This window comes from Oreochromis aureus, linkage group 3, assembly GCF_013358895.1.
Source record: "Oreochromis aureus strain Israel breed Guangdong linkage group 3, ZZ_aureus, whole genome shotgun sequence".
NCBI classification, from domain to species: Eukaryota; Metazoa; Chordata; class Actinopteri; order Cichliformes; family Cichlidae; genus Oreochromis; species Oreochromis aureus.
In genome coordinates this window covers 61,948,297-61,974,434 of record NC_052944.1, presented here as the reverse complement: position 1 = coordinate 61,974,434, position 26,138 = coordinate 61,948,297, and the positions used below count along the sequence as shown (strand labels likewise).

General features: G+C 41.1%; 2 protein-coding genes and 1 long non-coding RNA gene across 3 annotated transcripts; all 3 read right to left on the bottom strand.

The window, feature by feature from the left end:
• Positions 1 to 8,763: 8,763 nt before the first annotated feature.
• Positions 8,764 to 10,343, bottom strand: LOC120438968. The gene is made up of 2 exons (XM_039609582.1): positions 9,903 to 10,343; positions 8,764 to 9,788 (listed from the first exon to the last, which is right to left on the bottom strand). The coding sequence occupies exons 1-2, from the start codon at positions 10,240 to 10,242 to the stop codon at positions 9,313 to 9,315; spliced, it is 816 nt and encodes a 271-aa protein (XP_039465516.1). The 5' UTR covers positions 10,243 to 10,343; the 3' UTR covers positions 8,764 to 9,312.
• A 3,870-nt stretch (positions 10,344 to 14,213) lies between these two features.
• On the bottom strand, positions 14,214 to 14,984 carry LOC120438969. Its single transcript, XR_005612283.1, has 3 exons — positions 14,901 to 14,984; positions 14,543 to 14,680; positions 14,214 to 14,264 (listed from the first exon to the last, which is right to left on the bottom strand). It is a non-coding gene; the product is annotated as an uncharacterized LOC120438969 (long non-coding RNA).
• Positions 14,985 to 23,289: 8,305 nt separating this feature from the next.
• LOC116328672 (coxsackievirus and adenovirus receptor homolog) lies at positions 23,290 to 25,623 on the bottom strand. The gene is made up of 3 exons (XM_031750513.2): positions 25,468 to 25,623; positions 24,166 to 24,519; positions 23,290 to 23,987 (listed from the first exon to the last, which is right to left on the bottom strand). Exons 1-3 carry the CDS (start codon positions 25,535 to 25,537, stop codon positions 23,785 to 23,787), a joined length of 627 nt encoding a protein of 208 aa, XP_031606373.1. The 5' UTR covers positions 25,538 to 25,623; the 3' UTR covers positions 23,290 to 23,784.
• Between the last annotated feature and the right edge of the window lie 515 nt (positions 25,624 to 26,138).

The following is a 26,138-nucleotide window of genomic DNA, read 5'->3' as shown; positions in this document are numbered from 1 at the left end:
GTCACTTCTGTGCAGCTTCTTTGCAAAGTATAAGAACCTTGTTCATGAAAGAAGGTGCTGTGTTTGAGCATTGTGAGGGACACACAATCTTATAATTTTATATCCGTTTTTGGGGGATGTTATTCTGGTAAAGGTACCAGGTGAGCTACAATGAGGCCCTCAGGTATTCTTCAGTTTTCTGGTATATTATTATTCCTGATGAGTCAACACACATCTAGACATGATGTAGTCTTGTTGTGTTAGTCTGAGTCCAGAGCGCAGAGTCAGAGAGTAAGGCAAGGCAAGTTCATTTATATAGCACAATTCAATAACAAGGTGAGTCAAAGTGCTTAAAAACAAAAACAAATAAAAAGCATGATTTAAAATTGATAATAATAATAATAATAATAATAATAATAAACGGTAGATAAAATCAGAACAGTAGATAAAATCAGTAGTTAAAATGTAAGTTTTGAAATTTAAGCTTAAAAGTGTGGATTTGGTGTTTTATTCAAATGCAGTTGAGAATAGGTGAGTCTTCAACCTGGATTTAAATAAACTGAGTGTTTCAGCTGATCTGAGGCTTTCTGGGAGTTTGTTCCAGATATATGGAGCATAAAAGCTGAATGCAGCTTCTCCGTGTTTGGTTCTGACTCTGGGAACTGATAAAAAAACGGATCCAGATGACCTGAGGGATCTGGAAGGTTCATACCATTCAGAGCTTTATAGACCAGCATCAGAACTTTAAAGTCTATCCTCTGACGGACAGGCAGCCAGTGTAAAGACCTCAGAGCTGGACTGATGTGGTCCACTTTTTTGGTCTTAGTGAGGACTCGAGCAGCAGAGTTCTGAATGAGCTGTAGTTGTCTGACTGATTTTTTAGGTAGACCTGTAAAGATGCTGTTACAGTAATCAAGCCTACTAAAGATGAATGCATGCACTAGTTTTTCCACGTCCTGTTGAGACATCAGATCTTTTATCCTTGAAATATTCTTGAGGTGATAGTAAGCTGATTTTGTTATTGTCTTAATGTGTTTTTCTAAGTTTAGGTCTGCATCCATCACTACACCCAAATTCCTCCCCTGGTTTGTGGTTTTCAGGTGTATAGATTGAAGTTCTCTGGTGACCTGTAATCACTTTTCTTTGGCACCAAAGACTATTACCTCAGTTTTATTTTTGTTTAGCTGGAGAAAATTGTGGCACAACCAGTCATTAATTTCCTCAGTGCATTTACCAAGAGCCTGTACAGGGCCTCTATGGGCAGAAATCTGTGCCATCAGAAACTGAATTTGAATAAGTTAAATTTGAATTTGAATTACTCGGATTGAATCTGAATTGTAACTTGAATGAAAGCTTTTGAAAACTGAATTTGAATTAGTCTAATTTGAAATTGAATTTATGGTTTGAAAATGAATTGATTTGCTTTGAAACTGCATTTTATCCTTTAAAAATTCAGCTCTCGAATAATTTCAGATTCACTTCTCACCATTCAGTTTCAGTTCTACAATTCAATTTCAGTTCCAAAATTCAGTTTTTTGGGACTTACATCCGGTTCCGGTTCAAGCGCAGATTAATAGAACTACAGACTGATAGCGTTACTGACGGAATCTACAGCGTCTTGAGCTGAATTAAGACTTCAGAAGTCATTCGTCATGTCGAATGACCAGCGGATAAACTCTCAGGTTGGTAATAAATGTATTACATGTATAAGAACAAGCGTCATGTTAACAAATGATAGCCGTACAGTAACCTTTATGCTTATTGTAGCTGCTAGCTAAAAACGCTAATTTAGCGTAGTTTGCCCTGGATTCAGCTTTGACAAACAAATATGATCGTCTGTTTCTAGTAGAATTCCAAAGTTGTCATCTTGTACCCTGTCAGAGCCCTGTATGCTTGCAGAGACCCCTACAGTAGGGAAACATGCAAAACGCTGTCCAAACCTTTGTATTTGAGCTTTATTTATGTCTTACACAGCATCCCAACTCTTTAGCTAACTTAATAACTTTAGCTAAAGTGAATAGTTAGTCTAATTCATTAGTGCAGCATTACTGGATCACCTCTGTTTGAAGTGATATAATATGATATACAACTATCACTGAAACAGCAAACTTTGTAAATAAACAAACAACACTTCTCATTCTCTAAACGTTTGGCCACAGCTGTAAATTACACTATCAGTGCTTGTTCACTCTTGACAATAATTACATTTCTAAATTCTCTTTGTGCATTTACAGGTAAACAATATCTAATATTTTATCTAAATGACTGCTTTGTCTTTGAAAAGGTGAAGAGCCTGAGGCGGTGACAGTCCAGTTCTACTCTAAGTACATCCTTACGGTGGCTCACAGGACAAGGCTACATTCCTGTCCTGCCAGAAGAGAAGAGAAACTTCAGAGTCTCCATGAAGTTCAACCACACCTGTCATATGGAATATGACAGGGTCTCAAACTCCAGTCCTCGAGGGCCGGTGTCATGCAACTTTTCCATGCCCTCGAGGACTGGAGTTTGAGACCCCTGCTGTATGGTGTTCATGCAGTTTTCTACCCCAGTTACAGCATGTCTGACTGCCTGTTCAGCATATGCAAAATATATGATGAGTTTAAGCATGTGATGACAAAGGCCTTCCATTACGGTGTTTGTCATCACATGTCACAGACATCTGGATGATCATTTGGAATAAACAAAAAACTTGTTACTTCATCTTTTATCTTTATTATTATTATTGTTCTTATTTTACATTTTTCATTGTTAGGCATTGGGTTTATTTGTAGTAGTCCTTTCCAGCTTCTCTCCCTCTTCCATATTACTGTGTCAGCTTGTCAGCATCTATTTGGGGTTGGGAGTGGAACAGGAAGTAAGGAACAGAAAGTGCCATTTAAACCAGTTCTTATATTTCAGAAGAAGGGATTAATTCAAAAGAAATGACCTCAATGCCATATTTTATTTAGGAACCCAAGAGAGCACTTTGCAAAATAACACATTCTTATAATTTCACCCTCAGATGAGCCAAGCTACGACTGTCAGGGAAGGTGATGTAGGTACAGAGCATGTGAGAGTGGTTAAGTTAATGTCTCTTGTCTAGATGAAGGCACAGGAGGGATCAATGGCACGGCGTAGAGATTCAGTATCTTCAGTCTTCAGTGGACACTCCATTTCTGGCACAAAACACCTGTAAAAGACGGTTGATTTAGGAGGTGACCCGACAACTTCAGCCTGTCAAACATAGCAATGGAGCAGTATGTTTAAAAAAAAAAAAATCTAATTAAGCATGCACTCAGTACCCTAATAATTATCATGGTAGTTAAACACAGTGATAGTTGTATATCATATTATATTACTTCAAACAGAGGTGATCCAGTAATGCTGCACTAATGAATTAGACTAACTATTCACTTTAGCTAAAGTTATTAAGTTCGCTAACGAGTTGGGATGCTATAAATAAAGCTAAAATACAAAGGTTTGGACAGCGTTTTGCATGTTTCCTTACTGTAGGGGTCTCTGCAAGCATACAGGGCTCTGACAGGGTACAAGATGACAACTTTGGAATTCTACTAGAAACAGTCGATCATATTTGTTTGTCAAAGCTTAATCCAGGGCAAACTACGCTAAATTAGCGTTTTTAGCTAGCAGCTACAATAAGCATAAAGGTTACTGTACGGCTATCAATTGTTTTTTTTTTTTTTTTTTTTTTTTTTTTTTTTTTTTTTTTTAAACCTGTCCCGTTTGGTTCTTTTGCCATCAGAATTATTGTCTAAAGGCGAAGAAAGATGCCCAACGGATTTACTTTACCAAATGGACCATCCCAGCCTTGCCGTAATGGTCCATTTGATTCACCTTTATTGTTTATTTTATTTTGACTTGCTGAATACGGGACAGACTTGACTGGTGGAAAGAAAGGGAGAAAGAAAGAGGAAAGAAAACAGCTGAGAAGAGGGACGGGGAGAAGGGCAAAAACCAAAACCAACAGAATAAGCAGACAAAAAAATACATATATCGATCACCTGGATCACCTGTTGAGAAAGAAAAAAAAGAAAGCAAGCAGAAGAAAACGAGAGTAATAAACAACATCACAATGATCTATGGAATATGACAGTAAATACTAAATATTAAACATTATTGTGCAGCACGTAGGATCGACAGCGCACAGTGTGCTTTGAGGTAGGAGCCAAAAGGGTGTAGTTTGTGTGTGTGATCACCCGTGTGTGCACCTGTGAGCATGAACGCGCTTGTTTTAAAAAGGTTCCTTCATGTAATGATCTGCTAGAGGGTGTGGGGGCCACTGCCCCGTCCTCCAGGGCATGAAGCAGGTATGGAGGAGATCAAAACTCCAGACATCCAGAGGCCCCCAGAACACAAGAGACCAAGGAAGACCAACAGAGGGGCAGCCGTGCCACTATCCCAGAAAGAGCTGAGGAGAGTCCCAGATGAGGGGTCACTCAGCAGCCGCGAGCAGAAGCCGGGGGTTGCAGTGACGTGCCCGTGAGCTCCGCCGGCAGCCAGCTGTGCCTGAGTGACCGAGCCCCGGGCTGAGAGGCCGAGGGCACCCCATCCCAGTGGCCCGAGCGAGCCCCAGGCTCCAGGCCCCGATAAGCAGCCGCCAAGGAGTGAGCGGTGGGTACCTGGGCGCCCACCCGGACACAAAGAACCACCAACGCACCGATGTCTGAGGGCGTCTGCCACCGGCAGGGGAAGTGGTGGGGGAGATGGGCCTCAAACCTTGGAGGGCCTGAGATGTCCCCAGAGAGGTGGCGTCTGATACCCAACCTGACATAAAGACACAGACAAACAGGCACACACAGATACAAACATCTATTCCCACCCTCATGCTCTCATATACAATTACTCAACACTCACCCAACGTGGAGACGGACATAAAGAGACGCTGTACACACAATCACACTCCCCAAAGCGTACTCTAAGCCCGGGTCTAGGTACCCTTGCCCCTGGAGGGGGAAACTGCGCCCAGACCCAGGTGATGTTACCCTTTTCCCTGCGGTGGGGAGAAGCAGACTGCCCCGACTCCGCAGCAGCAGGGAGGCCCCACATTCCAGACCCCAGTCGGACGGCCAACTCCTCCTCCTAGCCCCCCCGCTCCAGCAGGCAGAGAGAACGGGGGTGTGGGAAGACTCAAACCTCCCTCCACCCGCTCTTATGTAGTGTTGATGTATGTGTGTTCTAAGGTGCATTTAAAACCCAGGAGGGCATGGAGCTACCTGCCAGAGCAGCAGGTAAGCGTATAGCCCCTCCTGCTAGCCCTCAATGTCTACGTGTATTTAAAATTGAGAGGTGGGCAACGACGCCAGGGGTGAGGTGTACACCCTGATGGTAATTTGGAATCCGTGTAGCGTGCCCACCCCAAGATCCTATATGTATGTGTAATGAGAGTGTGAGTAATGTGAATGTCTAAGTTGTGGGATAAAATTGAGGCAGAGGCAGCCAGAAGGGGACAGAGGGGGATGTCTCCTCTGCACCCTGGTGACACACCCCTACCCCAAGGCCCTGCATGTGTGGGTGATTGTGGTGGAGCGGGAAGAGGGAGGCAGCTGGAGATGGGGAGGGAAGGAAGGGAGGGCAGTGACCCCTCCTGGGGCCAGCTCCCAGCTGACCCCAGTAGGCACCCCATACTCTGCAACCCACCAGGAAAGGGGGGCCCAGGCCCATCCGGACCGGGGCCCAGTGCAGCAACGCCGCCCAGCCCCACAGAGCCCGGGACAGTCCACCCGACCCCACCACAGAAAACTGCACCCACCCCATCATCCACTCATCTTCCAGACTACACAAGACAATAGGCGCCCAGGCTGAGATCTTCCTCCACCTCTCCTGTATCTCCCCCTCCTGCAGAGAGAGTTCCTGAAGAGAGGAAATCTCCTGCAGGATTTGACAACCTCCCCCACCAGTTGAAGAGCCCCCCAGGTGGTTCGATGCACAGGCGGCACCCTGCGCCAGGACTGGGCCCCCATACACCCACCCGCCCACCCCCCGGCAACACACCAACCAGGACCCAAGCCCCTGAGGCTTGGCCAGGGCCCCAGCCCAGAGACGGAGTGCCCCAGAACCTCACGCCCATCCCGGACCCACCCAGGGGCAGCCAGGCTACCAGGTCAGTAACCCACGTCCGTCAGCACAGACCCTCCCCTAGCCCTGCTGCACGCAGCCACGAGGAAACCGTCACCTAAGAGCCAACAGAGCCCCTAATTGGCCATGACCGTTATCCCGGGTTGAGCCCCCCAAGGAAGATGCTATCAATTGTTAACATGACACTTGTTCTTATACATGTAATACATTTATTACCAACCTGAGAGTTTATCCGCTGGTCATTCGACATGACGGATGACTTCTGAAGTCTTAATTCAGCTCAAGACGCTGTAGATTCCGTCAAGTAACGCTATCAGTCTGTAGTTCTATTAATCTGCGCTTGAACCGAACCGGATGTAAGTCCCAAAAACTGAATTTTGGAACTGAAATTGAATTGTAGAACTGAAACTGAATGGTGAGAAGTGAATCTGAAATTATTCGAGAGCTGAATTTTTAAAGGATAAAATGCAGTTTCAAAGCAAATCAATTCATTTTCAAACCATAAATTCAATTTCAAATTAGACTAATTCAAATTCAGTTTTCAAAAGCTTTCATTCAAGTTACAATTCAGATTCAATCCGAGTAATTCAAATTCAAATTTAACTTATTCAAATTCAGTTTCTGATGGCACAGATTTCTGCCCATAGGCCTCGGTCTCCTGGTGACATTGTGATATATATTTGTGTGTCATCTGCGTAGCTATGATAGTTTATTTTGTTGTTCTTTATAATCTGTGCCAGTGGGAGCATGTAAATGTTAAACAGAAGGGGTCCCAAGATGGAACCTTGGGGAACTCCACATGTGATACTTGTCTGCTCAGATGTGAAGTTACCTATTAATACAAAGTATTTCCTGTTTTCTAAGTATGTTTTGAACCAGTTTAATATAGTTCCTGAAAGACCTGCCCAGTTCTCCAGTCGTTTGAGTAATATGTTGTGGTCAACTGTATCAAATGCTGCACTGAGATCCAGTAAAACTAAGACTGACATTTTTCCACTGTCTGTATTCAGACATATGTCATTAAACACTTTGGTCAGAGCGGTTTCAGTGCTGTGGTTCTGTCTAAAACCTGACTGGAAGGCATCATAGCAGTTATGCTGTTTTAAGAAGTAATTGAGCTGTTGAGAAACTGCTTTTTCAATGATCTTACTTAAAAATGGGAGATTTGAGATCAGCCTGTAGTTGTTCATTTGTGTCTTGTTAAGATTGTCCTTTTTCAGTATAGGTTTAATTACAGCAGTTTTTAGTGATTCTGGAAACACACCTGACATTAAAGAAAAGTTGACGATCTGTAACAGGTCTGACTCCAAAGTCTTTGAGACCTTTTTGAAAATGTTGGCAGGACATCTAAACAGCAAGAGGACGAGTTCAGTTGACCTAAGATGTCCTCCAGGTCTTTGCTGTTTATAGGTTGAAACTGTTTGATGGTGTTTAAACAGTTTTTCGGTGGACACAGTACATGTCCTGAATCTGCTGTTGATGTACTAATTGCTTGTCTAATCTTCTCGATTTTTTCTGTGAAGAATTTGGCAAAGTCATTGCAGGCCGAATGAAGTTCAGCTGCCACTGACACAGGAGGGTTTGTTAGCCTGTCAACTGTAGAAAATAAGACCCGAGCATTATGACTGTTTTTGGTGATGATGTCAGAGAAGTAGGACCTCCTTGCACTCCTCAGTTGTAAATTATAATTGTGAAGTTTCTCTTCATAGATGTCATAGAACCTTGAGGTTTGTTTTTCTCCATCTGCGCTCAGCTTTCCTACACTCTCTTTTTTGATTTTTCACCAGTGTGGAGTTTCTCCATGGAGACTTTTTCCTTCCAGAGATAACCTTCACCTTAATGGGAGCAATAGTGTCCATTACATTTAACATTTTAGCATTGAAGCTATTGACGAGCTCACTGACTGAACCTCTGGACAGGTTAGGTGTTAATGGGAAGACCTGGTTAAAGATCTCACTACTGTATTTGGTTATACACCGTTTTTTGATCACTGCTGTTGGTATATTTGTGTGGGCTGAGATTTTACTTTCAAAGAAAACAGAGTAATGATCAGACAGGCCCACATCAGACACAGTAACGTTTGAAATGCTCAGGCCCTTGGAGATCAGTAGGTCAAGAGTGTGTCCTCTATTATGTGTGGCCTCTGTTACATGCTGAGTCAGCCCAAAGTTGCCCAGAGTGTTACTCAGGTCTTTAGTCCCTTTGTCCTGAGGGTTGTCCACATGGATATTAAAATCCCCAACAATAATTACACAGTCGAAATCAACACAGATCACAGACAGCAGTTCACTGAGATCATTAAAAAAGTCTGTGCAGTATTTGGGAGGCCTGTGAACATTAAGAAACATAACTTTGGATGGGGCCTTCAGCTGTAAAGCCACATATTCAAAAGACTGAAAACTTCCAAGAGATAGCTGCTTACATTGAAATGATTCATTAAATAAGACAGCAACCCCTCCTCCTCTCCTGCTCACCCTGGCCTCACTGATAAAACTGTAGTTAGGAGGGGTCGACTCGATGAGAACAGCTCCACTGTTACTTTGGTCCAACCAAGTTTCAGTTAAAAACATAAAATCAAGGCTGTGCTCGGTGATTAAATCATTAATTAAAAAAGTTTTCCCAGCTAAAGATCTAACGTTTAATAAAGCCAACTTAAGTATTTTAGAGGTATTATTTGCCCCCTCGTGTTTGGGAGCAGTCTGTGGCACACACGGTATGTTTACTATATTTAAAGATCTTTTAGAGTGCAGCTCTCTGTGTTTTGACCAGGCCACATGTCTCCTTCTGTCACCTAAAAGTACAGAAATTTTAAAAGCTTCTAGTAAAAAGGGTCCCAGCTTCTCCTGGGAAAAGTCACCACTGCCATAATCCTCGCTGCCCGGACCCTCCACACATCACACATCAGACTGCGGTGACAGAGTGTGAAGGTGGTAAGGAGGAACTAAGGGGGTCGAGGCTGGGCAATGTAACTTCGATTGCTCTGTTGAGGGCGGGACTCGATGGCAAACCTTTGGCTGCTCTGGTGGGGGGTTTATGGGGGACAAAAAGGGATTGGGCCGGGGGGTAGATCTGAGCCCAGCACTGACCCGCTCCATCATCTCCTCAGTGAATTTCAGGTGTGAGGAGGAGGGAGAAAGGGAGGGGGAGGAGGGTATGGCCTGTCAGGGGTTTGGGGGACTGGGGAAGGTCGTGCTCCCTGGTCCTGGTTGTTAGTGTTGTTGAGAGAGTTGGAGGCAAATAGGGACCCCTGTTCTTGCCTCAGATGTCTCTCCTTTCTGAAGCTCTTCCGGTTGGGGGCAGATGGAGCTCCTCCTCAAGGTTTCTGCTGGGCTTTGTCTGTTCTTGGAGTACTGTTTGTTCCTCTTTATGAGATAACTCCTCATTTATCTCAGCCTTGGCACCAAGCACAGATGGATGACGTATGGAATAAAACAAGTTGGAGGTGAACAGTTTCACCCCTGACTTGTTAAAATTAAATCCATTTGCTTCAAACAGATGCCTGCTTTCCCAAAAAATATTAAAATAGTTGATAAAATGCACTGAGTGGTCAGTACATGCTGATATAAGCCATTTATTCAGTGCAAACAACCTGCTGAATCTCTCATCTCCTCCTCTGACGGGCGGTACAGGTCCACTGATGAATACAGCTGCATTCAGAGAGTTTACAGTATTTAATAATCCAGTAAAGTTCTGTTTCAGAACCTCCGACTGTTGTTTGGACACATCGTTTGACCCTGTATGCAAAACAATGTTTGTCACAGTTGGATATTCATCTGCAATTTGACGAATTCTCTCCTTCAGGTTGTTGACCATATCCTTAGGAAAGCAGAGGACTTTAGTGTTCTTACCGCTCATCCTTTGTACATCCTTTACGGCAGAGTCACCCACAATCAGAGTTTCAGGCCTAGCCTTTAGCTTTCCCTGTGGCCTTTTACTTTTCAACAGATTTTCAGACCTTACTTCGCTACTTATAGATGGATAGTTGTCCGATATAGATCCAGGGTCCTTTGATAGTGGAGCAAATCTGTTCTGCAGTTTCACATTCAGTTGTTTTGGAGGTTTGTTGTTAATCTTCCTATTCACGGTTGTCCAGTCCTGTTTCCTCCCGTATACAGGGGTAGAAGAGCTTCTCTGTCTCATAGGACGTGAAGGCCAGTTGGTTTCAGAGATTTCAGCTCGCTGTGCCATGCCTGTGATACGTCCTCCCCCTTCCGGGAGACATGATTTATGTCTTGGCTTTGCACCAAGACAGTCCAAGGGGGGATTATGGCTTGGGGATTTATTGTAATGCACAGAGTCTACTTTCTTGGTCATGTTATCTGTGCTCCTTAGCTGTGTACTAGCTTGCTCATCGCCATTGTTTTGAATCAAAGGCAAGGTTGTTTCATTTCCACACAGACCATTTACCTCCACGTTTACTTCTTAGCAATGAATTTTTGTCTCCAGTACTGCAATCTTCTGCAGCAGGCTGTGGTAGTCATCTGTGGAGAGGGAAGGCATCTTGTTGCTAGTTAGCCTAGCGGTTAGCACCTTTCCAGGCTATTGAGGCTGTTCGGTGCCCAGACGCTGTAATCAGGCTTCAGCTGTGTGTAGGACACAGACACACGGAGCGTTGAAGATAAAGTAACTATAAAAATGTTGCTGTTTCTGTTAAGAAAACTTTAGTCCAAATGATCTATAAGTAACCAGAACCTATCGCGGGTAAGCTCATACGGAAAAAAAGTGAAGCATTTAAAGAGCACACTTTGCTTAAAGAGCAAAGAGAGGAAGCATCCACACTTCCACAGATGGCATCTCAAGTCTGACATTGTCACGGCTGGGGCAGCGGTCGTGTGGTGGAGTGAATGAGGATCCAAGTAGCAGACAGCGGCGGAGGTGCGAGTGAGTTTTATTTACAGTGAACAATAACCAAGGTGAGGGCAGAACTGAACATAAACCTAAACTGGGAAAAACTAATAAACAAACCTGAAAACATAAGGACAGTGGGAGATACACAGAGATGACACAAAGAAGGCAGGGCAGAGAGACGCGGGGAAACACTGATTAACACGGAGTAACACAGATGAACCGACAACGAGCAGAGGCAAACACACGCTGTAAATACACACCAGGTAATGAGGAAATGATATGCAGGGGTGGACACAGCTGAAACTAATGGACATAACGAGACACAGACCTACAAAGTACAACAGGAAACTAACAGACTGTTTTATGGGTATTGGTGGCAGGACATTCAATTGGATCCAAGACTTTTTATCTGGTAGGAAGATCCAAGTGCGAATTGGGTCTACAATTTCTAGTCAGTGCACGGTTGAGAATGGAATGCCACAGGGCAGTGCAATTAGTCCCCTGCTTTTTGTTATAATGATCAGTGATGTTTTTTCTGATGTTCCTGAGGGAATTGGGAGGTCTTTGTTCGCTGATGATTGTGTGTTATGGAAAAAAGGAAGAAATATTGAGCACCTAGTGGGCAAGGTATATAGCCTTACTCGCACCAACACTCCGGGCTCTTCAGAAAACAACCTCATCTTTGGAAATCGAAGCAGCACCGATAGGACTCAGGATCAGCGGTGAGAAGTTGAAGATTATGCGAGTTGGTTACGCTACACCATCAAACACAGCGGTTACTGTGAATCAGCAGCAGCAGCTAGAAGAGGTGGACAGGTTCATGTACCTGGGTTGCACTTTTAGCAGTGACGGGGACGTGGAGCATGACGTTAAGTGCAGAATTGGGAAAGCATGGGCAGCCTTTCAACGACTACGACCTATATGGATGACCACCGCACTGCCTTTACCAACCAAGTTGCGGCTCCTGAAGACCATCGTTATACCGACGGCACTGTACGCAGCGGAGACTTGGAAATCGACTGCAAAGATCAACCGCCATCTCGACGTCTTCCAACAACGTTGTCTTCGACGACTGCTCAAGATCACATATCGGGATCGCGTTACCAATGAGGAAGTATATCGCTGTGCGGGAGTAGAGCTGCTCCATGTCCAAGTCACCAAGCGTCGGTTCAGACTTGCCAGTCACATCCTTCGGCTACCGGACCCGAGACCTGGCCATGTCGCGGTTCTGTGGAACCCAAAGAATGAAAAGAGACGGCGAGGAAGACCCAAAATAACATGGAGGAGGACTTTCCTTGAAGATTTACGCTCAACCGAACTGTCATGGGATGAAGCAACAACTGACGCGATGGACCGAGTTCAATGGCGCTCTCTTGTCGCCCGATGCGCCGATCGGCACGGGAGGATCTAAGTCTAAATCTAAGTCTAAGTGGGCAAGGTTCAGGAGGCTGTAAATATGGTGGTTGAGTGGGGATTTGACTGGGGATTCAGGTTTTCGGTGAGAAAAACAAAATTGATGTTCTTTACCAAAAGAAAAGTGGGTGAGACTGACATTGAAACTGTATGACAAGGTAATTGGGAAAGTGAGCTCTTTTAAGTACTTAGGTGTTGTGTTTGATTCAAGACTGACATGGAGGGAGCATATTGACCAGATTGAAACCAAATGCAAAAACGTTATTAATGTTATGAGGTGTGTAGCTGGGAGGGGTTGGGGAGCGAGCTCTTCTGCTTTGAAAAAACTTTACCAGGCATTAATTAGATTGGTCTTCGATTATGGGTGTGTGGCATATGGTTCAGCAGCTCCTTCTGTGTTGAGACGTTTGGATGTTCTGCAATCGGAAGTAGGGATGGGTGCCATGATGGCACCGGTTCTGACATAAACGGTAGTAGCCAGACCGAAAAGCAGCGCACATTTCGGTGCTTTATTTCGGTGCTTTTTTTTTCCTGAGCCAATTCTAGCCAATCATTTTACGTTTCCGAGGATAGTAGGCGGGGCCAGGTACGTACGTTCTTTTAGAGCAGAGCTACAGATTAAAATGCCCAAGGCGAAAGCGATCAAAAGTCTGGCTGTACTTCACAGCAAAGATGCAAACTCAGCAGCCTGCAACAAGTGCTTTAAGCTGATACTGTGATACTGTCAAAGGAGGTAACACCTCAAATCTGATGAAACACCTGGCGACGCATAGCGGGTTTTTTTTAAAGCCGAGAAATGCGCGGTGTTTGATAGCTTGCTGCGAGACCTCACACCGTGCACATCTACTGCGGGTGTGGTGCCTGTTATCGGACCCGGAGTTAGCAACATCCCCCAAAAACCCGAAGAGTAGAGTCCTGGCCCCTAGCCCTGCCAGTGTAGCAGAAATGATGACGGATGATGATGGCAGCAGCAGCCGTTCTCCTCTGCGTGAGTAGCTTAATGTTGTTTGTGTGTAATTTACGTTGAGTACGTTAACCACATTATTACATTAATGCATGTACGGTGAACTAGCAAACACCGTCGTAGTTACATGCGGCTGTCTTCTTGTTTGATGGCAGATACTCCCTTCACCCTAGCCAAAAAGGCTAAAATGACCAAAGAAAAAGTGGAAAACAGTTAAACATGAGAGGTTTTTGGACAAAGTTTGTGGTGGCAGGGTGTAGGTTGTATAGGGGTAATAGGAGAGAAGAGGTGGTCATTACCAGGCTTAGACTGGGACATTGTGCATTAAATAAAACACTACAGATGATAGGAGAACATGAGACGGGGCTTTGTGGAGTGTGCCAGGAGGAGGAGGAGACGGCAGAGCATGTAATACTGCGGTGCAAGGGTTATGGTGTGGAGAGGAAAGTTCTGCAGAATAGATTGAAGGAGCGGGGAATTGGGGAATTTAATCTGAAGAGAGTGTTGGAGGGTAGTAGGGTACAGGTGAGGGAACTGGTGTGAAAGAGTGTAGGGGGGGGGGGGGGGTTTGTATTGTTTTTTGGATACAGATTGTAAGCATCAGTGGATTTCTATCTCCTTGCTGGACTGGACACCTGAGGTCTGTTTCAGCGAGATCTCTGCTCATAACCTTGTTCTGATAAACTTATTTATCAGACCCTTTTGGCCACATCCAAGATGAACTTATCTTGTTCATCTTGGATATGTTGAGTCTACTGAGTTACTGAGTCAACATCACCTGAAGGAAATATGTGTGACATCAGAGGTATGAGTTCACGTCACCTCTGAAACTGATGCTGTCAGCCTGCAGTATCACAGAGAGAAATTACATGACGAATACATCATAGAAGGTCATAGAAGACCAATTGTTGAGGAAAAAAAAAAGACACACCTGTCCCCTTGTTGGCTTTTAGAGTACAACAGCTTTTCAGTAACTTGTCTGATTCTATTATAGGAGGAGAAAAATGCATGAAGTTGAAATAGCGAGCGAAACAGAAATACTTATAATACACAAACAGGTCAAACATGAACAAAATACATCACTGAGTTTCAGATTCTGCCCACATGACATCAGCAGTAATGATTTTCCATCCATTAAAAATGAAATTAATTAAGATAAATTTGGGGATTACTGTCTGTGACATCTTTCAGACTCCTTCATATTCATGTGTGTTTGTTTTTCTGTTTTGTTTGTGTGTGTGTGTGTGTGTGTGTGTAGTTTACATCATCAAAGTAATAATTCAAAAGGTGCTTAATGTGACTGGTGTAGGAAGCGTTCTGACAGTTCTTCACCAGCAGGTGGCAGCACAGGAGATTTAGTCAGACCAACAACATATGAAGGTGTTCACTGTGACCTCTGACCTTTAATGACAGGGAAAAAAGAAAATGAGGAAAATTGTAAATATGAGCTGATAGAGAGCAAAAAATCTACGTTACAGTAGATCAATAAACAGAAGTAAAACAATCAGTGAATATTAAACAGAAAATGAGCTTCTTCTGCTGTGCCCTCTACAAAAATCCATCAGACACTAAATGTTCTAAACAGTCTCACAAATTATATAAAAATAATAATCCAGATTACCAGTAACATGTGAAGGTAAGAGTTTCTCAGTTCTTTGAATTTCACCTAAATGCTCCCACAGTAACAGATCAGCCAGCTTCAGCTGTAAATGAATCCAGGAACATGTTTAAAGTTTTTCTATATCTGCTCTGACTGTGAGAGACAAACATACAAATGAAGGTTATACATTTATATACAGAGGAGGAAGGAGGCAGTCAAAAGAGAAACATGATCTAAACAGGACGCTCAGACTGAAAGTCAACCAATGCCAACATGTTTTGTTTTGAAACATGAGCTCTAAGAAATTTCTGAGGAAGGGCTGAACTGCTTTCCAGTCATGATAAGACAGGGTTATAGGGTGTGTGCGTGTCAGTGATGATGAATGCTTCCTGATAGTTCCTAACAATACATACATTCAGACACGCCACCTGTCAGTCAAAACTCTGGGTTTATAAATATGATTGAAGAGCATTTCTAACATAAATATCAGAAATCCACGAATAAATACGTGTCCTGTTCATAAGAGCAGCCTCAGTGTATAAATCTGCCCTCCAAAGCTCCAGCTGGCTCATCTGTAATGAGGTCATTTGTTTTAAGTGATTCACTTATATCTGCAAATTAAACAGAGAAAAACGTGCAGTGAAGCTTCTGTTGATCTATCTGAGTCATGCACAATGATCTTTATGTCATTAAAATGTCTCAAATGAGTAAAATACCAGAATACATTTTGGAAACTTTCCACTGACAAACGGCTGGTGGGCGTGGCCTTCTCTTGCTCTTGCTCTCATTTTTGTTTCTTGTGAAACAAAACTTACAGCGTAACTTTCTTTTTCCCTATCTTGGAATTTTATTTTGTAATAACTCATAGTAACTGACAATACCCAGTGAAATCCCCTGATTCCCAAACACCTTCAGTTAAACTCATTTGGTGGTTTTGGTCAGACTTCACAGAGCCATTACACAGAGAAGAGAGTACACAGACAACATGAGAGCAGAAACTTTGCATCCACATTTGCATGACATTCAAATCAGGCCACAGTACAGAACCTTTTTTATCAGAGATCTGTGGTGCTGAGTCAGCTCTGGTGTCCGGTTTTAGTCTCTGAGTAGCTGCTGTTATAGCGCTGATATGACTGAAGTTCCTTTAACAGCAACAGCAGATTTCCCCTTTATTGATTACAGAAACTTCTACTTCCCTGTTCTGCTGAATGACAGGAACAAATGGTTTAAACTTACAGTATGATAAACTTCCTCCTCTATCTCCAGCTCATTATGTTTACTTGAATTTGAAGGAAAACATTACGAGGTGAAGGAATGATGTGAGGTTTTCTTTCTGTCCTCACTTCATGAAGGATGCTCCAGTGTTCAGTCTGCTAATAAAGGTCATAGGAAAAGCATTAGTATCAGAGTCTGTATTTTGTACACATACACAGTCAGGGTTAAACTACACTTCGTCCCTCTGAGGTATTAACACACCCTCACATTCTACCAAGCCGCACCTTATGCTCCTAATTATACACCATTTAATATTAAAAACATTGTTATAAATTAAATAATAAATCTCATCTTAATGTGTCAATGGGCCAAACAGAAAGAGTAGCGATGTATGAGCCGAGACTCTTTTAACAGACAGACTTTGATTTAAGGAAAGGATGTGTGTGCACTGTCTTAGAGGACTTCACAATCCTACAACACAGTCCAACACAAGTTCCACATTAATAATCATCAGCGATGTGAAACAAGTGCAACCTCAGCTCTCTCTATCAAATATTTTTATTTGTTTTTGTCAATAGAGCAGAGTATTTGGAGAAATCACATGAACCTCACAGCAGGAAACAGGAACAGGAAACTGTTTATAACATCACCCTGACCACAGGATCCTGATATTGTCTTGAGTTGAACCTATGAATAGGTTCATAAGGCACACCTGTATTCATGTCTGGGCGACTGGTCTATTGTTTGCATCTCTTCTGCTTTCCCGCGCTATAAAACTCATTTCTGTTGTCATCAGTCTGGTCCAATCATTTCATGAACTCCTTCAGTGAGCCAATCAGCCTCTGCTCTGTGCACTTCAAACATCAACAGTCATCTGTCACTCCTCTCTCATGACAATGCGTCATTAAACCCCACCCTGTGACTCAGAACAAAAGTAAAGACTATTACACAACTGTATATAAATACTCTTCATGTGAGCTATGGCCACACAGCGTGGGATTTGCCACAGAGTGTGACATGTTTGAAGGAGGAAATGTGACACCCTGGACTTTTTATGTAAGTCAGCCTAAACAAAAGGCTCTCTGAATCTGTGGCCCTCTCTCCATTATGTGGGTTTCACTTTGTTTGAGATGAATAAAATATTTCCTTTAGAGAAGCAAAAAAATGTTGACATGTCATGTGGGAAGGCTAAACTTGTATAGTGACTAATACTACATAACAGTGAAACATAGTAAAACTGTGTCTCTCTAACCCAGTTTAATGAATTATGAGTTAAAATGTAAAAAAATTTTGCTTAACTCTTGTAGCTGTTTAAAGCCTAAAGTCTGTGAGAAATTAGCTCTTTGTCTGGTGCATGAAGCAACTTCCTGATTGAAAATTCAAAGCTCAAAACTACAGGGCAACAGTTTTAACCACAAACACTGTGTGTGTGTGTGTGTGTGTGTGTGTGTGTGTGTGTGTGTGTGTGTGTGTGTTTGCCCCCATTTTGTCATCTCTGCTGTCTCTCAGGGACAGACCCATATAGAGAGATATAGAGACAAACGTGTCACTTTTGAATACTCCACATTGAAAACGGATTTTACTATTTGTATTTTCCAATGAAATTACTGACGTTCAATTAGAACTTTTTTAAAAGTGATTTTTCCCACAGCGACATTTCTGTTTTATCCTTCTGAGTCACAGAGTGACTAACCATACAAACCAGGTTTGGCCACATGTGCCAGGCAGCAGGCACATGTGGGCCAAACCTGGCCCACATAGCTCTGGAAATGTGTGAGCTAAAAGTGACAAAAGTGACGAGGTGGGTCTAAAATGAGTGCTTTGTGGGTCAGATGTGGCAGAAATGTCAGAATACACCGTACATCTGACCTAGAAGAGGTGAAGCTGTGGCTGGGTTGAGACAGTCTGACTTGCACAACTTGCACAGCTAGCCTATTGATTAAAAAGAGCATTTAAAGAAAATGCTCCCCTGCAGCTTCATGTCCATATTTGACATTTTAAATCATCTTATCAAGTTACTGAGTTCCACAAATATCACAGTGTCACATGACCTCCAGCTTTAACTTCCTCTGCTGATCTCTCCTTTGGGTTTTTCGGGCATCTTTTTTTAAAGCACATTTCAGTCTTTCATCAGCAGTTTTATCTTGACCACATGATGATTTTATGAGGGACTGTCTGCTTCGCTTAAAGCACCAAGAGCAAACCTACAGGAAAAGAAAGAAACAACAACAAAAATACAGGTTCAAGCTGACAACACAGCACTGATTAAACTGATCTGATCACATCTTTAACATCCAGAGTTTGTACTCAGGCAGTTAGACATTCCTTATGCTCTGAAAGATTTGAATCATTAAAGAAGAAAAAGATCCTGGACAAATTTTCATATTTTCGTGAAAGCTCAGATGGTTTCTGTTCTCTGTAAAAAACACTTCCTCTTCCTCACCTCCCCCACAGTGGGGGAGGTGAGGCTGAACTGCAAACCACACGTGGCCATTTTGAGCTCTGTTTACAGTCACAGGCTCGTTAGGAGCTGTGCAGGTTACATTTTAACTTCAGTTTCTTTGTTGCATACTGTAGTTAAAGTAGGTAAATGATCGGGTTTAGTATCAACCCCTGCATAAAGAAATACCAAACAAATATGTTTAATTATTCAGTGCTGCAGCTGCTCTCTGAGTGTTTTTCACCTGAAATGCCTGAAGCTGATCTTAAGAGGTGTGTTTGTCTCTCTGGAACTGGATCAGCAAGTTTTTAGTAAAACTAGACCTGCATGAACACGACCGCTCGCAGCACTGAACAAATACACGTCAACAAAAAGGAAAACAAGCATAAATCCTTTTTAAAAAGAGAAATGCATCACAATACAATACAGAAGCAGAACAATTGTTTTCATAGTTCATATATTTTTGAGTATGTATTAAAACGTCATAAAACATCAAAGTTTTAATACAGCTCTTGCAGTCACAGGCTCATTAGGAGCTGTGGCTGAATTTGGGTTTAGTTCTAATTTTTTTTATGCTACATAGTGTAGTTACAGAAAGTCTATGCTGTTAGTTTATTAGCAGCTTTTATTGAGTATAATTATTGTGTGTTCTACAGAGAGAACTTTGTTCAATTTATAACTGATATAATATTTACAGCTACGCATAAAGGTATAAAGAAATGTTTTAGACTCAAATGTGCCTTGTGAAAAAAAAGAAATTCACCTCTTGTACTACAGTTTCTCACTCTGTCATTCTCACCTCATGAGCTTTCAGGTGGTTTTCAGTGAGATTATGCCTGCGTGAACATGAATAATGCCAACTTTTTCACATTTACTTTAAAGGGAAAAACCCAAACTTGAAAAAGCAGAAACTATGATGATTTCTACTATTTAATTCCTTTCCAAAAGGCGTATGAAATGTTGAGGCTACAGCAGCTCTTAATAAAGCTATTATTATCTGCCAAAGGTCCATGTAAAATCTTTTTCTAAACAAATCTTTTTCTAAACAAATCTTTTTCTAAACAAATGTTTTTCACACACACACACAAAACATGATTATTTGTTACAGTTTATACTGTATTATTATGACCATCTGTAACAATAATCTAGAGGCAGAAAAATATATAGTACGATTAACTGCAACTAATAATGAGACCTGCTTTTTTCAAATAGGACCTTAATGTAGAACAGAGAATCATTTCATAATTTAATAACTGGCTCACGGTCAACATTGGATCATTTCCTCTCTACTTTCAGTTTGAGATGAACTGAAGACATTGTTCAGATTGATGATTTGACACACATTGTATTGCGACGTTCCTAATCTAGTGATTTCATTCCAATTTTTCTTCATCTTGGCTTTTTGTTTTGAGGCAAAGATGATGAGGCATTCTTTCTTTGTCTGGTGCATGAAGCAGCTTCCTGATTCAAAATTCGAAATTCGAAGCTCAAAACTACAGTTCAACAGCTTTAACCACAAACACTGTGTGTGTGTGTGTGTGTGTGTGTGTGTGTGTGTGTGTGTGTGTGTGTGTGCCCCCATTTTGTAATCTCTGAATAAGATGAAAAAATGGGGGCAGAAGAATTTTGTCTTATCCAGTGGTCAGTGCTCAACCTGGGTTCTCTTTACCGTAAAGGTGGTTCAGTTTTTCCTGGTGTTCTTTGTTAATCTAGGACCTAACCTTTTTATAGCAGGTTGGGTTTTAGATTAGAGATAGATAGATAGATAGGTAGATATGAAATGAGGTGTGACATCACTTCTTACTGCCAAGTCTGTGGCAAATAGTATCACCATTACTGGAAGATCCCTCAGACCAGTGTGTGGATAGTAGGAGGTATCGGAAGTCTTTACTATTAATATATTATATTATTATAAGACTTTATATCAGTTCAATTCAATAAAATTTTATTTATATAGCGCCAAATCACAACAAAACTTGCCTCAAGGCGCTTCATAGGTACAGAGAAAAACCCAACAATCATATGACCCCCTATGAGCAAGCACTTTGGCGAGAGTGGGAAGGAAAAACTCCCTTTTAACAGGAAGAAACCTCCGGCAGAACCAGGCTCAGGGAGGGGCGGGGCCATCTGCTGCGACCGGTTGGGGTGAAAGAAGGAAAACAGGATAAAGACACCAGTTTAGAGGGACAGTTACTTCCAAATCAAATGCACTTTTCCTCTGCTGCATGTGCTACTATATGATGACATTTAGTTTCATTATACTGAAGATGATATCTCCAACAGTTCACAATCTAAGTGGATAAACTGTACTACAAACCAAATGCTCATGCACATGTAATTATCTTGAACATAACCTTCTCCCAAGCCCCAATCCTGTTCTGTGTTGCAGATCTCACTTTCTACCTTCTACTTCCAACTTCCACAGGTTCTTGTTTTGAATCTCCTGATTGGCTGAGTGTTCTTTTGACTCTTTTCACAATTCAAAGAGACATTTGGAATGGGGGACCTGTTTAGTTTATCCGGTTGTTCAGTGATGACGTGACGAATCCTACTTCCGGGCCTAAAGTATTCTGCGTTTAATATGGCTTTTGTGTTGTTAACATGTTTAATGTTTTGTATTTTCTTCTATTTAATCTCAAAAAGCTCCTAAAAACAGTCAGTGATCACTGTTGACCTCCCTCGGCTCCCTCAGTTTTTAAAACCTTAAAAACTGACGATGTAACTACAGCACAGCCCATGCAGCAGTATATGAATGACTAACCTCGTATTGTGGATGGATTATCTCACTTGTTCTCCTCGCTGAAGTTTAGTCCTTTTACAGCATCCTGCCATGCGATTACATTTGTTCCTGACCACCGAGAACACTCACGTTAACTTTTATCGAGTGGAAAAAAAGTTAGCTTGTTTATATTATGCTAACATAGCTATGTCGCTAGCGGTCACGTAGCACATCATTATATACCAGCTAGCCAAACTTCAGTAACCCTACAAACGTCACTGCTGTTTAGTTTTCTGTCTTCATTTATGTTGGAAGTGATAGCAGAGCTGTACGTTTGAATTTGTTTCCAAAACCCCGCAGTCAGGACATGCTATACTGTATTTAGATAGAAGCTAGCAAGCTAAATTCCTGCTAACTTCTAACGCCGTTAAATGTCATAAATTCCATTTTCATGGAAGCCTGGGTGTTAAACTCAATTGTTACACCTGGTAGAGCAGAACACTGATCATTTTATTAAAGATGAAAGACTTTAGACAGTTTTCCAACTCTCAGTAATGCCACAGTGATCGTTTGATATATGGACCTGCAGCGGAGTTTAGGCCCAGACACGGCCAGTGACGTCAGACTGAACAACCGGATAGAGCTGGGATAGGCTTTATTCCCTGTGATCCTGTGACCCCCATGATAGTAATATATGAAATATATGAATCTCTGTGTTAATTTACTGCTAATATATATATATATATATATATATATGTAACAGCTGATATTTACTGGCCCAGTGACAGAGAATAGGAGCACACCTCACACCTACACATTACATTTTAAGCCTGAGCACCACAAATCATTCAAACAAAGGGGCATAAATGAGAAGTGCTGACAATTTTACCTCTTCTATAAAAACATCAAAGACGGATTGATGCGACTTGGCACATGTTTTACAGGTTAAGCAAAGTAAAGTGTTTTCTTTTTCAGTGTAATTTCTATAAAGTTTTTTACAGTCCAGATAAATCTGAGCAGCTCTGCACTCATCTGGACTCCCTCTGTATCCCCATTGCAGTACATAGAGACAAAAAAAGAGACTTTACTTTGACTAACGTCAAAGAAACCATTCCCAGAGACCTGGGAGACAAACTGAGTTCCAGTCATAGTCAGGTGTGTGCATGTGTATCTTTCAGAACTAATGAATGCTTGTGTGTTTTTCTTTACACTTGCCAACATTTCCTGTCACTGCTCCTGTCAATCAACATTTTGGCTCATCAAACACAAGGTAAGAGCAGAGTAAATGTCAAAAATGTCATCCATTTGAAGTTGGAGATTTCTTCTTCTTTTAATTCATGTTAACTTGTTAACAATAACCAAGGATAAACATTTGTTGGAATATTTATCTGAGTTTAAATTTGCACACATTAAGACTCCTAAAGCACTGAGTAAATAAAAGGAGATGGTAAAGAAATCAGAGCAGAAATGTTTTTATATGCATTTGAAATTCCAATCAGTCAGTGATACACAGCCTGTTTTGTTCACAGAGGTGTGTTGTGGAGATTTAACTAATTATTTGGCCCCAAGTCTCTTCTCTCATTTTTTTCAAGTCTTTGTTAAACAACTTACTGGCCTCTTTGAGTACTGGATCGTTCCTTGTCAAAGACAACATAGCTTGAGCCCATTTTTTTCCTCACTTATTTGTATATTTACAACAGAAATACTGCAGCTGAGTTTCTATTTTTAAGTAATAAAACCAGACGTGAGTAACATTGATTGTTGGCTGTCAAATGAAAAATGTTCTTTACTGCATTTGGACACAGTCAGCCAGTCAGTTTTAGTTTTTTTGTTGGTCCTGACCTTGTACTATAGGTTTATTATCAGGTTATCATTCTTTGTTTTGAAGGCAGGACTTTGTTCAGTAGTTAACTAACAAGGACTGATTTATGTCTTTAAATCAGGTATAAAAACAAGAGGTCAGAATTAGATTTTTGCTTGATATTCGTATGATTATCTTTCATAGCTATAAAAAATAAAAACACATCCAGATAAAATAGCTTGTTGTACGGCGTTTTTATTTTCTTTTTCCATTTCACTGATAATAAGAAAGTCATAAAAATGAAAAGGTTACAAGATAACCTTACTTAAACATTGTTAAAAATCAATAGATTTCAATAATAAAATAATAATAATAATAATAACAATATTAATAATCCCATGTAAGAAATGAAAGTCAAAGGGAAAGGGAAAAATTACAGTTAAAGGGAGAAACTTATTATTTTATCACTAAGTACTGTTGGTGATAACTGAGACCATTATGATGTGCTTTTTCCTCTCAGTGGTCTGCAAGAACATTAGTACACATTAGCTTCAACTTTGTTTTATGACACTAATATGATAACTTAAAAACAGAAATCATGTATTTAAGTATTGTGATTTTCAAATCAAATTAACCTCCAGAAAGACAGGGAAAAACAAATGCAAGATTGTGTTTGACCTTTGCAGACACTGCTGCACAGAGACATGGATATTGCAACAGGAGACACAGTTTAGTTAGTTAGTTTATTTAAAACATCTACGTTAAGTGCCTCAGAATCAGACATGTATGACCCTTTTTTGAGCCGTTTCTTAATCAACAAACCAACAACAGCAGCCACAGACACAAGCACAAGCACAACAGTCACAACAACAAGAACTGACAGACCGGGAATTGGTTCAGCAGCTCCATCCTTCTCTTGTCCTCCTGACTGACCTGCAGGTGAAAGTTGATGAGTAAATAAGAAGCTCTAAGGTAGTTCAATCTTGTTGGTGTTCTCCAGGGTGCTAGTTAAATTGTGTTCATTGTGTAGATTTAATTCATAGATTTCAACTTACACTTAAAATGCCTTCGAGAAAGAGAATCAAAGCGACTGAGAGCTCTATCAACTTACTTGAAGGTTTGACAGTCAGCTGTACCACATGCTGGACTTCAGAAACTGCTCTTTTACTGCGTCCTGCATGACGGCCTACGACATGACACTCATACGTTCCCGTGTCATTAGTGTTGGTGTTGTAGAGAGTGAGGGACACATTTCCATGTTTAATTTGTGGATCACTCAGCTCCACTCGGCCACGAAAGGATGGATGCTGGATGTTTTCATATGGGCGATTTTCTCGGTAGAAGAAAACATACAGATTTGTTCCCAGATCTTTCCTGATCCATGTGACCTTGTCCACTTTGCCAATACTGGAATCGTTACACTTCAGTACTGCAGTCTTTCCAGCCTCTACTACTTCTTTTTGGTCTAAGCCAAAGAGAAAAGAAAAAAAAAATCATATTGTCAGGAGTTTATATATATTTCTTTAATTATTTGAAGGTGGAACTATGCTGTTCAACCTTCAAAAATCTGAACTTCAATCACATTTCCTTAGTGTCAACTTCCATGATACTCCCCATTTTAGAATGTGCTTTGTGTATTCATTTGCATGTTTTTGTTTTTGTTTCAGCTTATATATCCATCCTACCAAGAACCAATATTATAATAATCTACACTATCTATAATAATATAGGCTGTGTTAACATTGTTATGAATACAACATTTTTATGTTTATCTACAAATGAAATGGAATGACTGTTTGTTCAAAATCAGTTAATAGGACGACATTATCATATCAGTTGCAACATCTACTTTTTTCAGAAGCGCCAATCAAATTGCTTGCTTGGTTTTAATTAGCTTCTACTAAGAAAGAGGAGGAGTTTCTTGTTAATGTAGGTGGAACGCTACTGGGAAACACTTGTTATTTCTGTCAAAGCAGGAGTAGAAGTCGAAAACAGTAGAGACAGAAAACCATGACAAAAATAAGCAGACAAAATATAATAATAATAATAATTTATCAATGATTATAATGAATAAAATAAACCGTAAAGAAACCGTTTCACAACAATGTCATTAATGAAAAAATACAGAGAGAGAGAAAAGAAGCACAAATGGCTTATTCGAAGACTTTTCCCGTGCACTTCGTCATTTGCGCTGACTGATCATAATTCATTACTAAGATCAGTGGCTTATAATGAATTGTTTGAAGACATTAGAGAAAAGGTTATTTGAGAAAAGCTTATTTTATATATGCGAGCTACAGTCGGTATAATACAGAAAGTAAAGCTTGACAAGAAGAATAGGATTTCGGTGAAAGATCTTGTTCTATATATTTTTTTTATTATTGTTTTCGTATATTTGTGATGTTCAGCTTACCATCGGGAGCAGAAGAAAATCCCAAAGCACATGTGGTAAAAGCAAAGCACAGGAAATGCTTTAAATCCATGACACCGCGAGGACAGGGCTGTGATGTTACATGATCGCTCCCTTGCAAACTCGACTACAACATTTTTATACCTCAGCTGTGACGTCACCTGGGATCACGTGCCAGAAACCGAACCAATGTTATTCCTTACGTTTGCTTAATACCGTTGAAGATGTTTATATCTGACAGATATAAAGAAATAAACTTCAAATGGCCCCTTATAACAGCTGAAATAACTTTGAAAGAACATTACAACTGATAATAGTTTGTATTGATCAAACTTCAAACTAGATTACTTCGTCTGTTTTTTTTTCTTTTTCAATGAATTATGTGGCAACCCATGCGGTTTAATAATATATTTAATACAGTTTAAACGTACTTACTTTGCAGCTTACTATTAGAATTAGTGACGTTACTGTGACACTAAGGCCCCGAAGCCTGTAAAAGGGGGCGTATCCATAAGAAGATCGTTTTCCAGAATATCACGTGACCAAAGATAAACAGTTTGTTCAATAAAGTTTTTATGGAGAAAAGAAGGGGGCTGTTCACAGCAGCTCACTTCCTGGCTGTGTCCCAATTCAGGGTATGCACGGTTGAAGTACGCACACTACGCGTACTACGT

Coding starts and splice junctions, on each gene's coding strand:
- LOC116328672 (XM_031750513.2), bottom strand. CDS start 25,537: ATGGATTTAAAGCATTTCCTGTGCTTTGCTTTTACCACATGTGCTTTG. Junction 24,520..25,467: donor ATTTTCTTCTGCTCCCGATG/GTAAGCTGAACA, acceptor TCTTTGGCTTAG/ACCAAAAAGAAGTAGTAGAG. Junction 23,988..24,165: donor GCTGACTGTCAAACCTTCAA/GTAAGTTGATAG, acceptor TTTCACCTGCAG/GTCAGTCAGGAGGACAAGAG.
- LOC120438968 (XM_039609582.1), bottom strand. CDS start 10,242: ATGGCACAGCGAGCTGAAATCTCTGAAACCAACTGGCCTTCACGTCCT. Junction 9,789..9,902: donor GGATGTACAAAGGATGAGCG/GTAAGAACACTA, acceptor TTTTGCATACAG/GGTCAAACGATGTGTCCAAA.